A 12,734-nucleotide genomic window follows, 5' to 3' on the forward strand; every position below is an offset into this window, starting at 1 on the left:
TGTATTATAGAACTGCCGCGACACCATGTGGCCGCTACTGAGAATACATACATCTGTAGACACTGGACAGGAAATACATTAATTAATAATGGGATATAATGATGAAATTATTGATTAAAAAAAATACCTGTGTCCATTATTGTAGAGTTGGTTGTTAAAATCTGCGAAATCATTTTTTGAACAGGCGTTTTTGCGACAGCTATCGGCAGAGGTCCTTCCATCGTCAACACCGGAACAACACGTGAACAGAAGGTAAAACAGCAGCTAATGGTTCATAAAACATGAATAAACTAGATTAAATGTGAGTGTTTTTCATGTAATAACGTGTATTTATTCAACCCAAAGACACATAGAGACCTAACTTTAGACTGAATGTTTTTACAGTCCGGAAAATATGTAGTTTCTTGTGCACTCGTCGCCAAACTTCGTTTAATTAGTTAATACAAACAGGTCAAACTGTGTTTTAAAAGACAAGCGTGTTAATTAAATGTGGATTAAATACAAGTTTACATTTAATAAAAGGTGCCCTTCGATTCGGCTTGTATAAAATATACAAAAAAGCGATCATTTTCTTAGTTGGTTTATACTTATTTCTGCTACTGTAGTACAAGTCCATATTTCTGTTGCAGTGTCTATCTATCTATCTATCTATCTATCTATCTATCTATCTATCTATCTATCTATCTGTGTATCTATCCATCTATCTATCTATCTATCTATCTATCTATATCTATCTATCTATCTATCTATCTATCTATCTATCTATCTATCTATCTATCTATCTATCTATCTATCTATCTATCTATCTATCTATCTGTGTATCTATCCATCTATCTATCTATATCCATCCATCTATCTATCTATCTATCTATCTATCTATCTATCTATCTATCCATCTATCTATCTATCTATCTATCTATCTATCTATCTATCTATCTATCTATCTATCTGTGTATCTATCTATGTTTCTGGGTAATTTTGGAACTACTTTTTGCATTAAAAAAACAATCACTCGAAAAAATATCATAAGAAGAATAATTCAGCAGTTGTTACTCATGTGTCTGTGAGTGGTTCCACTGAGAGAAACCAGTCATAATGTGTCACTATATTCTATTGTGTTGCACTAGCCTGTGACCTAAGCATTTCATTGTCATAACTACACTGCTATATGTACAAATGACAATAAAAGCCTTAAATCTTGAATCACTTCACATGTGTGTTTTCCCCATCAGAGGGTCAGGATGGGTCGCTCCTCAAAAGACAAGCGGGACATTTACTATCGTCTGGCCAAAGAGGAGGGCTGGAGAGCGAGGAGCGCCTTCAAGCTGCTGCAGCTGGACCAGGAGTTCAACTTGTTCACAGGTGAGACCCACACCTGAGGAGGGGCTTCTGACAACTTTCATATAGTTATATCCTAACACTGGAAAAAAAAAATGCTGCTCCAAAACAAGTTAAACAATAATGAGAACAAGGTGTTTTCACTAGAAATAAGTTCAACAATCTGCCAGTAGAACAAGTGGACATGTGCTTGGTTAGAGCTCTTGAAATAAGATATTTAGATAAATCTGATGTTGTAATTAACTGGAGAACTTATTTTGAACTATATTTGACCAGAATCAGGAAATGCTGTGTACTTACAATATAAGCAGCTAATGCTCCAAAGTGTTCTGAAGTTAGTTGGTGATTTTCTAATAAATATGTAAAAAAATATGTGTTTAATCTGAGATACAACTCAAAATAAGATATTTTGACTTAACAAGATGAGGCATTGTCTAAAAACAAGACCTGATATCTCACTGCAGTGTTACTTCTGAACTTATTATGTCTTATATCAGGTGTAGAGAAATATTCTGACTAGATATTAGACGAATATACTGGGCAAGATTTAGAGTTTTAGTGAAATGGGTATAACTGAGCCTTGTAAATGTCCGGTTCTTGCTCTTTGGGATGTTCTGGGCTCCTCTGGTACACATCCAAGTGTCTGCCTTACTCTATTTTAGTTCTCTCTTTTATTAATGAGTTGTCGAGATTCATTTATTCCATGTCTTTCTTTCAGGAGTGAACAGAGCGGTGGATCTGTGTGCGGCTCCTGGCAGCTGGAGTCAGGTCCTCAGTCGGAAACTCAGGTTTTTATCTTTAAAAAAAAAAAGTAAACAGATTGAGATTAAATTAAATGTATCTTAACAATACTTTTCCTATTTTATTGTTTTGATTTTCAACTCAGAGGGCTGGAGGAGAAAGGAGAGAAGGTCGAGGAGGTGAAGATCGTGGCGGTGGACCTGCAGGCCATGGCTCCTCTGCCGGGAGTCACCCAGATCCAGGGAGACATCACCAAGGTGAGGAAACGATGAATGAAACACTAAGTTGGGGTTTTAGGTTCCTTGAGCGGATTGGATCATTCCTACATGATCTGTGTCTGGAAATATGACCCAGATCAGAAAAGTCCAGCATGCAGGGTTCTTACGGTCATTAAAAACCTGGAAAAGTCATGGAAAATCAAAATGCTAATTCCAGGCCTTGGAAAACAATATTTTTCCCAAAGTTTTGGAAAAGTCATGGAAATGTAACTAAAGTTGCATCAAATTTAATTCATATTTTATCTAATCGCGGGAAATAGTAATACTATAACGATAATAAATACTGTATCGTATAGTAATGAAACATTTATTAAAATGGCATTTAACTGACGAGGTGTTGGTGAGAGATTTGAGTTGCTTTAGCGTGTAGAAGCTAGTAAGCTACTATTTGATTTGTTTTAGATAGGCACAACGTGTTTCATATGCAGACCTTATTTTCCTGTTCCATGTTCAAATAAACCATTTTCAGTGCCGCTGAGAAAGAGTCATTTCTTTGGTCATGGAAAATTAGGCAAAGGTCATGGAGAAGTCATGGAGAAGCATTGGTGAAAAAGTGTATGAACCCTGAGAGCACTTGAAACGCACGTTGGTCTACAATCAACTAGCTCTGCATAACAGATTTCTAGGTTCCTGAGGAGATGGGAATTGTGTTATTTGTTCATGAGAAGGGTTTTTAAGAGGATCTTCAACTCAAGTGAAATGCTATGTCGTTACCTACTTGAATTTGTGCATTTTCCCCATATAGTGCAAGCCTCCTCCTTTTTCCTTTTTACAGTTCAGATACGGTCGAGCTCGTCCATGAGGTCTGGGTTGTAGCTGGCGTCCATGTTCTCCACCCTTTTCTCCGTTTTCTTCATCGTTTGCATGGAAACACCTCAACCTGCTCAGGGATAAAACACACAAAGTAGTAACTCAATAGTCTTGATAAACGACCAATCACAAAAAGTGCAACCAGGATTTGTGAAAGCACCTTTGACATCACTTTTGCAACACTTACGGCGACTGGATAGGTCATGTAATTGATGTTTTAATGACCTACATCTCTCCTGGTTTGTTAAAGACGAGAAGAAGTGCATTGCTGTGTCACATGACCTCCTTCTTCTCCTTCTCCTTCTTAGGTGTCCACAGCTCAGGAGATCATCCGTCACTTTGAGGGTCAGCCGGCTGATCTGGTGGTGTGTGATGGAGCTCCAGACGGTGAGACGCCGCTCACTTCCTGTCTGTCCAAACCTGTCCTTAAGTCTCTCCTGTCCTCCTGTCAACTTCCTGTTCTGTATCCATAGTAACCGGTCTCCATGACGTGGACGAGTACATCCAGGCTCAGCTCCTATTGGCCGTGAGTACGCTCAACGTTTTACTGATAACTCCTTTATGAACATTTTGTATTATTATTTTAATGTTGTATTCTATTCTGTCTTTATTTTGTACCTTGTGTGAATCCTGTTTTTAACTCGGACCCTGTTGCTGCTATAAACGCCTGCATTTCTCCAAGGGGATACATACAGTTCCATCTTATCTTTCACAGGTGTTTGTTTTCTGTGATGTCACACTGACCCCTCTTCCTGTTTGTCTCTCAGGCTCTGAACATCACATCTCACGTCCTGAAACCTGGGGGGACGTTTGTGGCCAAAGTGAGTCCAACATTTTATCAAAAATTCTGTACATTTTCTATTCCTAACTCACTCTTAAACTTGAAGCCTGTTAGCTTAGCACAAAGACTTGAAACAGGGGGAAACTGCTAGCCTGGTCCACCTTACAGCATCTCTAAAGCTCCCTAAAAATTGATAAATGTTGTGTTTTTGTCCAAAAAGCTAAATCATTGGACACAAATTGTTACTCTCGTTTATTCCCACAGGGTAATTATTTCAGGCAGTGGTTCACTTCTTTGCTGTTGGTGCTGTATGACACCTCTTCCTAACATAAAGCGAGGGAGAGACTGTCGTGATTTCTCCCACTGTCAAAAATAACCATTTCATCCTTTCTCAAAAGAGGCCCTGCTGTGCCCTTTGGGGTTTTTCAGTGTATGGTCTGCAAAGGCTAAAATCCAGAGTGTTACACAGTGACATGTTCCATGTGACATGAAGTAAACAAAGGACTTCAATGGAGGCGTTTCAGCCAGGGAAAGCCTTTGCAGACCATTTACATGCACACAAACCTATATACCACACTACAGCAGGGATGGGCAAATTATTCATTTATAAATATCGTAATTTATTAAAAAATAAGTACTTGTAGTACTGATACCGTCCACTAGTCACATGCTGCGTACATGATTTCGTTCGGCAGCCCAATACCGCAAAATAATCTGTGATGCGTTTGTGTGTCTTGTGTTTGTTTCCCGGGGCAACCCTCACAAGAAACAGCGGCTGTTGTTATGCCTGCTGTGACGTTAAGTTGCCTCTTGTAATTATGCCTTTACAAACTTACAAGTTGTATTTATCATCTGAATTTGGCGAAACAAGTTTAATATTCTTAAAACCAAGACTTTGTTTATTTGAAATCAGATGAAAACAAACTGTCACGGACCCTGCCGTGTTATCTATGATTACTATACGCTTTTCATTCATAATGTCAGCGGGAGGGAGGGGGGGGCGGCGCTGAGGAACAGCAGAGTGCGGGCTGACAGGTGTCTGTGTGGACACTCCCCTTATTGTGCGTCAGCAGAGGCTACAAGTGTCTTAGGTTCAAGTCAGACAACTAATGGTTAGTGTTCATGACTTCATGTTTATGTCATCTTATGGTTAATCTCAATACACACACATTTTCCGTGCTTTCCAATAGTTTAAAATAGTTTCATTCCACTGTTAAATAACCTGTTCAAGCCACTTGTAAACATTAAATAACATTTCTGTGAACTGATATTTGTTTAGTGGCTTATTGAGGATGTTCCCTGAAAGATTGTAAAATGTCAATGAAGATGTCATGGAATTTGTGTGTGTGTGTGTGTGTGTGTGTGTGTGTGTGTGTGTGTGTGTGTGTGTGTGTGTGTTCCAAGTGAATCTGCAGCCCCCTGGTGGCCAGTACATACATTATGTGGCCCCCACCACCATCCAAGTTGCCCATCCCTGCTCTACAGGGAAGGTAACCCCCCCCCAAAAAGCACATTAGGGCCTCTTTAATGCTTCCAATGTTTTGGTAAAGCACTTTGAATTGCCTTGTGTTAAAGCGTGCTACATAAATACGGCGTCAAACTGTTGACTCCTCCTCATGCTCCTGTGTTTCAGATCTTCAGAGGTAAAGACGTCACTCTGCTGTACTCCCAGCTCAAGCTCTTCTTCGGTGGTGTAACCTGCGCAAAGCCCCGCAGCAGCAGGAACTCCAGCATCGGTGAGCGACCAATCACAAGCCTCCAGCTCCTCTAGTTATTGTTTAACAGCCGGGACTTATGCTTAACAAACGCTTCAATATTAATTCATAGTATTTTGTATATTTTATTTTGTTCTTAAATATATTTTGTACATCTCTGTGTTTTATTTATTTAGTTAAGAGACATTCCTCACCATTTGGTTATTTATTAAAGTTGTTTTAGTTTTTCTATATAATAATTCTTCCTGAAAATTTGAATAAATTCAGGTTTAAGTTTGTAAGAAATAACATTTTCTCATTTAATTTGGTAGTTTCAGTGTTTTGAAATATATAATTCTGACATTAACTTCTGCATAGACTTGTTTTGTAGATAAACTGATTTTCTGGGTGACGTGTGTGTGTGTGTGTGTGTGTGTGTGTGTGTGTGGTGTGTGTGTGTGTGTGTGTGTGTGTGTGTGTGTGTGTTGTGTGTGTGTGTGTGTGTGTGTGTGTGTGTGTGTGTGTGGTGTGTGTGTGTGTGTGTGTGTGTGTGGTGTGTGTGTGTGGTGTGTGTGTGGTGTGTGTGTGTGTGTGTGTGTGTGTGTGTGTGTGTGTGTGTGTGTGTGTGGTGTGTGTGTGTGTGTGTGTGTGTGTGTGTGTGTGTGTGTGTGTGTGTGTGTGTGTGTGTGTGTGTGTGTGTGTGTGTGTGTATAGAGGCCTTCGTCGTGTGTCAGAATTACTCTCCTCCTGAAGGCTACGTCCCCAACATGTCCAACCCTCTGCTGGATCACGCCTACGGTAACTACCTGCCCCTCTTCCGCTTTGTGATCTGTGTCTGAAATAGGACACACATGTTCTACAATCAACTAGTTCTGCATAACAGATTTCTAAGTGTGACCCTTAATGTTTGACAATAATCAAAAGACCAAGATTTGACGCTGCTGTCACAGTCGAATCCGTCAGTAAAACATGTGTATAAAATGACGGATCATTCCATTTGGGCTATGTGGGGGTGTTGAGTGGCTTGAGATACAGGCTATTTTGATATGAGCCTATTTATAACACTGTTGATACATCTGAAAATAACGCATGTGCTTTTACTGAATCTTCTGAGTGTGTGTGTGAATAAATCCCCCTGTAGACCGAGTTGGACTATCCTAATTTTTGCGACCATTGGAGCAGCATGTAGCTTCAGAAAATACATATGAGAGCACTTCACATATTCTTACATAATGAACAATTCTCTGTTGAACTCAGCAGGAGGAGGTGTGTAGAAACAACCATTTTTTGCAAGTTAGACAAATTAATTGAAATCACATTTATTGAAAATATAATAATAATCTAATTTACTTTTGTAGCATTTCAAAAATAAGCTAAATGTTGTTTTGTTTTATAATGAAAGCCGTGTTTCATGGTCATATCCCTAAATATGTTTTGCACATTTCGGCACAGCCTTCCACTTAGGGCTGGGCGATTTGGCCTAAAAATAAAATCGCGATTTTTTTTTCTAACTAATGGACCATTTTCGATTTAAACCTCGATTTTTTTCTGTTTTTTTCTAAACAAACCAGACCAAGGCTCTTTTAAGTGAACGACGGGAGCCGGCTCTCGCCCGCGAACGAGCCGTTTTTTGTTTTTTTTGCGGAGGGATCTAGATCGGCATGAAGGCACATTATGCAATGTGCACATCTTCCCGCTTATTACACATGGCCACATTCTCAACAAAGTAACGACATGACTCCCAATATTAATGGAAATGCTTTTATGGATTTAGAAAATGATTTTATTGACTTAAAAAATAGTTTTATGTATTGATTTAAATTGACATGCATCCGCTAAGAAAAGTAGTCCGTTGTTACCGTTTGAACTAACGTAGCAACGGCAGGAACTGCTTCGATAGTGTTTTTGAGGAGCTTTTTGATTACAGATTTGAAAACATCGTTGCTTGCTTTAAAAGTAGCACAATTCATGATGTCAGACCTTGGGAAGTATCTAGATATCCCTGCCCTAATGCCAAAGTAACTGCCAACTGAATATGTGTCGCCGTTTGATGTCTATGTCTGGACCGCTGCGTAAAAAGGAGGGTTTCTGGCCCAACACGGAGGACGGAGATCTCTTTTTCTCCCCCTCTTCTGACAGCCCAGCAGCTGATCTCAAAGCAGGCTCCCCTCTCCTGCAGGGGGGCGTGGTCAGCTGCAGCTCACAGAATCAGCCCCCTGCAAAAACAGCGCTGGAAAAAGCAAATGGAGCGAAATGAGGCATGGCTAAAATGCAAGATATCTTTGGTATTTTGAAAAAAAAAAAAATGTATATACTTTATGTCGATACAGTAGCCCCTTTTTTAAAAAAATAGTTTGTATAGGTGTTGCTATCTGTTTTGTGCAGCGTGGTTCTACAAGCAAGTCAATGCATTCATTGGGTGGTATCAGAGATTTACACGGGTCTGTAAATGCAATGAAAACAATTGGCCACAGCAAATCATTTATATTAAACTTTATTTACTTTATTTACTCTTGAATACTTCAGTACAAAGGATGTATTGAATAATTGAAGTGATATGTGTACACAGAGCTGCAGATCGGGTAGTCACAGGCAATGTGGCTGAGTTTTCTGCGCGTTCTGGAAAGTGAGAGAGTAAGCTACTACGGAGTCCCTTAAAGCAAAACAAATCTGCGGAGTCTAGAAATGTTTTTAAATCGCGATTTTTCGGTTCAGCCATTTCACAAACCGTAGGAAAGTAAAAATGCAAATTAATCGTTAAAACCCAAAAAATCGCCCAGCCCTACTTCCACTTTAAAATATAAAACACTGCACCATGTATTTTAGTTTCTTTTGTATATCTTTCGTCTTTTTTTAATGCCAAATCGTTTTTTTAATCTTTATATTTCTGACCTTCTCTAACTACTTATATTCTCACAGGGTTCTTACGGTCATTAAAAACCTGGAAATGTCATGGAAATTCAAAATGCTAATTCCAGGCCCTGGAAAAGTTATGGAAAACAATATGTCCCAAAGTTTTGTAAAAGTCATGGAAATTTAACTAAAGTTGCATATAATAATAATATAATTTATATTTTATCTAATCGCCAAAATAGTAATACTACAATGATAATAAATACTGTATCGTATAGTAATGAAACGTAAAATGGCATTTAACTGACGAGGTGTTTTGCTGGTGAGAGATTTTAGTTTAGAACAGGGGTGTCAAACTCAAGGCCCGGGGGCCAAATCCGGCCCGCGACTTCGTTTTCTGTGGCCCCACAAGAGCTTGCAAAGAATATAATATGTTTACATGCTACTTTACAGAAGCACGTTGCCCATAAACTACATGTCCCACAATGCATCTCAAATTTGACTTTCTCAGAATTTGACTTTTTTTCTCATAAATAGATTTTGTTTTCAAAATGTTACTTTTTTTGTTTTGTTTTTCCAGAATGTGGCTTTTCTTTTAAAATCATTTTGTGACATTCTCACTGAAGAGACTTGCAATTATTTGCCCTAGACTTCTGCTTTCAGACGTAGTTAATTATGAAGTTATTACCCTATCCGATAATAATCCAATGCAGAGGCAACTATGTAATATAACACATTATTTTATATATATTCAATATTTATATATGTCTTTTTTTATATAGTCTTAAAGTTACAACCGGCCCTTTGAGTGCAACCATAATGCTGATGTGGCCCGCGATGAAATTTGGTGTAGAAGCTAGTAAGCCTATTTGATTTATTTTAGATAGGCACAACATGTTTCATATGCAGACCTTATTTTCCTGTTCCATGTTAAAATAAACCATTTTCAGTGGTACCGCCCAGAGAGTAATTGTTTTGGTCATGGAAAATTAGGAAAGGTCATGGAGAAGTCATGGAAAATCATTGGTAAAAAAGTGTATGAACCCTGTTCTTAAGTTGTTTATGTTTGCACCATCACACACTAAAGCAAATGCCTTGAATGTGTAAAACGTACATGGCAATAAACCCGATTCTAATTCTGATTTAGTTGTTTGTATTTTCAAAAGGTTACACACCTGTAGATCTCTGTTTAGTAGTCAAACTGGATCAGATTTTTGTTTTGTGTTCCTGAGTGTGTTCTGCTCTCCGTTCTCAGACGTGGACTTCAACCAGCTGGAGGGTCCGAACCGCGTCATCGTTCCCTTCCTGGCGTGCGGCGACCTCAGCGCCTTCGACTCCGACCGGACGTACCCTCTGCAGGTGAGGAAACACGTGGTTAGCTTTACTGAGGCAAGCTGAGGGGTCCCACGATGTAATAATTAGACTGAAGCGCTCCTTTGTGCACCAGTTAATCCTCCAATTAAATACGGAGCTTAATCCCAGGTCAATCTACTTATTTATCTAAGTAGTTATCACCGCAATAAACCGTATTTAATTTTGTCTTAATGTACATTATTTAATTTCATATTCTGTTCTTGTACATATCATATTCTATTGACATGTATATAGACTTTTTGCACAATTTTGTATTTTATTATATATGTATTGTTGGAGGAGCTCAGGTCAGAAGAATTTCATTTCCATTTCTACACTGTAGCTTATGTGCATATGACAATACAACTTTTTAATCTTGAATCTTGAATGTACGTTAGTGTTTCTCAAACTTTTTCATACCAAGGACCACTTAGCCAATAAAAAAAAACACTCGCTGACCACCTAACTCCACAAATATCCCAAAACACATCGTTTTTCTAGAACAGATTACAAAGTGCCTGAAAATGGTACAAACAAGTGGCAACATGTGTGACGAAGGTCTTGCCCTGGGCTATATCATGCAATAGAAAGTGAAACTTAAGCTCGCTCCATTGCGGAGATATTCCCGCGAGAGTGCAGAAAACTTAAATGTATTTAAAATGTGAAATTTGACCAATATACTCACGGACCACTAGGGGGCGCTCACGGACCACCAGTGGTCCGTGGACCACACTTTGAGAAGCACTGCGTTAGAGGGTCTTTGAGCTTGTTTTCTCTTCAGTGATCGTGATGTTATGTGAAATGTTGGTTTTGCTTGTATCGTGTCTTAATATTTGTCCTTGTTTGATGTTGAAATGAAGCTGATTTGATGCGAGAATCATTTCAGACTTGATCTTGGCTTTAGGAGCCATATGTTAAAATGTATAATTTGATATATTATGTGAATTATTTGAACATATTTCTTTGTTTTTGGTATTATTATATCAGTTATTTAAACCAGCAAAATTGACGTCATAGCCGACTGCACCTGCTGGTAATTAGAATGAAAAATAATCACGGAGCAACATCGTGTTTTTGCTTGATTAAAGGTCACCTATTATGCAAAATCCACTTCTCCACGTCTCTTCTACATCAACATGTGTCCCCTCTGAAAGTTTCAGGAACAAAGATTCTCTCTCTTTTTGATCCATTTCTATAAAAATCTGTCTGAAAATGAGCTGATCAGATTTTGGCCACTTTATGATGTCATAACGATGTTTTGGCTTGTGTAACCATTAGCCAATCAGCAACCAAGGTAACCCCCCCCCCCCCCCCCCCCCCCTATATCACCTTAGCAGAATTTAGTTCTTTGTAACCAAATGTCTCTCAGAGGGGCGTGGGGAGGGGCTCCTTATTTTCATCTAAAGTAACAGACAGAGAATCAGCACTTTGGAAACAGGGCTGAAACAGAGGGGATTATGGGTAATGCTGCAATGATCTGTTTGGTGTTTCAGCCAATCAGAGACATGTTGTGTATATATCTGAGACCTGTAATATATTGATGAAAAACAGTATAATAGGGGACCTTTAAAGCATTATTGTATTGTACTGTAATCCCAATCTCTCACCTGTTGATTCTTCAGCTGGACTCTGGTAAACAGTACGAGTACACCCCCCCCACGCAGCCCCCGATCTGCCCCCCCTACCAGCAGGCCTGCCACCTCCGAAAAAACAACCTGCTGTCCAGAGAAGATGCCAAACGTCCCGACCAGAACCAGGACGAGACGGGTCCAACAGCCGAGTCCAACTCATCCGTCTGACAGCTGCTGATCTGTGGGGAAAGTTACACAGCTTTTAAATGGAACAGTTTGATATTATGAGAGAGTCTCTTCTTTTCTGTCCGACAAGCAGATAGACATTTGTTTCATTTCCGTCCATTACAGAGGCCCAAGCATGTTTAGCTTAGCATAAAGACTGCTAGCCATTCCCTGCATCCAGTCTGTGTGCTAAGCTAGGCTAAACATGCTCTGGACTGTTTGCTGTACTTGGTATTTTTAAAGTCCTGGGAGTACGTGTTTACCACATTTGTCAGATTTTATGTTCCAGTATCTTTGGACAAATCTTTCATCCACCATGGTTGAGGAACTATAAGCATTTTGTATTTTAACAATAAAGTCATTTCTTTGAGGCGAACCAACATGGTGGTATTTTCAGTGTTATTAAACCCTGCATTATGTTATTTTTCTGTCATGCATTTCTTCATGCTTTTCTTAATAAACAGCCCTGCCCTGATCCAAGAGTTTAAGCTTAAGAATGAGGACACATTTTATACATCCAGTTCATCATTTAGTACTAAACTACATAAGTACAGTAATTGGAGAGTGTAGGAATACTCTGTTACAAGTAAAAGTCCTGCATACAAAATGTATCTCAAGTAAAAGTTACAATGTTTTGGGATCTAAATATACTTAAAGTACCAAACGTAAAAGTAGTCATAGTGCAGATTCGTCCATTTCAGGATAATATATGTGATATATTTTATAATTATTGATGGATTAAAGTGTTGTCAAAGCTGGTTAAGGTGCAGCTAGTTTGAATGACTTTGTATACTGCAGGGTAGCTTGTGAATTTACTCCAGGTGGAACTAACGTCTGATTTAAGAGTTGATCATATTGTTTATCATTAATATATATCTGTAACTAAAGGACTAGATACATATAGTGGAGTAAAAGTACACTATTTACCTCAATTATAGTGGAGTAGAAATACTCAAGTAAAGTACAAGTGTAAACAAAAAATGGTGTACTTGAGTAAATGTACTTAGTTACTTTACACCACAGCTTATGTATTTACTGCAAACTGGAAAAGCCCCCCGGCGTACCCACATAGTGGTTTACGCTATGACGT

At 38.9% G+C, this 12,734-nt stretch overlaps 1 protein-coding gene across 3 annotated transcripts; it reads left to right on the forward strand.

The window, feature by feature from the left end:
* The first annotated feature begins 199 nt into the window (after positions 1-199).
* ftsj1 (FtsJ RNA 2'-O-methyltransferase 1) lies at positions 200-12,119 on the forward strand. Of its 3 annotated transcripts, none has more exons than XM_034240087.1 (12): positions 200-252; positions 1,233-1,362; positions 2,057-2,126; positions 2,225-2,336; positions 3,476-3,554; positions 3,641-3,693; positions 3,935-3,988; positions 5,364-5,438; positions 5,582-5,684; positions 6,357-6,440; positions 9,751-9,854; positions 11,471-12,119. In XM_034240087.1, the coding sequence occupies exons 2-12, from the start codon at positions 1,242-1,244 to the stop codon at positions 11,645-11,647; spliced, it is 1,032 nt and encodes a 343-aa protein (XP_034095978.1). In that variant the 5' UTR covers positions 200-252; positions 1,233-1,241; the 3' UTR covers positions 11,648-12,119. The 3 variants fall into 3 exon arrangements, with proteins under 3 accessions (XP_034095978.1, XP_034095980.1, XP_034095979.1); XM_034240088.1 differs by having other exon boundaries at positions 218-301; XM_034240089.1 differs by lacking the exon at positions 5,364-5,438.
* The last annotated feature ends 615 nt before the right edge of the window (positions 12,120-12,734 follow it).

This window comes from Gymnodraco acuticeps, unplaced genomic scaffold (assembly GCF_902827175.1).
Source record: "Gymnodraco acuticeps unplaced genomic scaffold, fGymAcu1.1, whole genome shotgun sequence".
In the NCBI taxonomy this organism is placed as follows: domain Eukaryota; kingdom Metazoa; phylum Chordata; class Actinopteri; order Perciformes; family Bathydraconidae; genus Gymnodraco; species Gymnodraco acuticeps.

What these genes read in the sequence shown, in the direction of transcription:
- ftsj1 (XM_034240087.1), top strand. Translation starts at nt 1,242, where the DNA reads ATGGGTCGCTCCTCAAAAGACAAGCGGGACATTTACTATCGTCTGGCC. An exon ending in GGAGTTCAACTTGTTCACAG is followed by an intron (nt 1,363 to 2,056) that starts GTGAGACCCACA and finishes TCTTTCTTTCAG; the next exon opens with GAGTGAACAGAGCGGTGGAT. An exon ending in AGGCTCAGCTCCTATTGGCC is followed by an intron (nt 3,694 to 3,934) that starts GTGAGTACGCTC and finishes TTTGTCTCTCAG; the next exon opens with GCTCTGAACATCACATCTCA.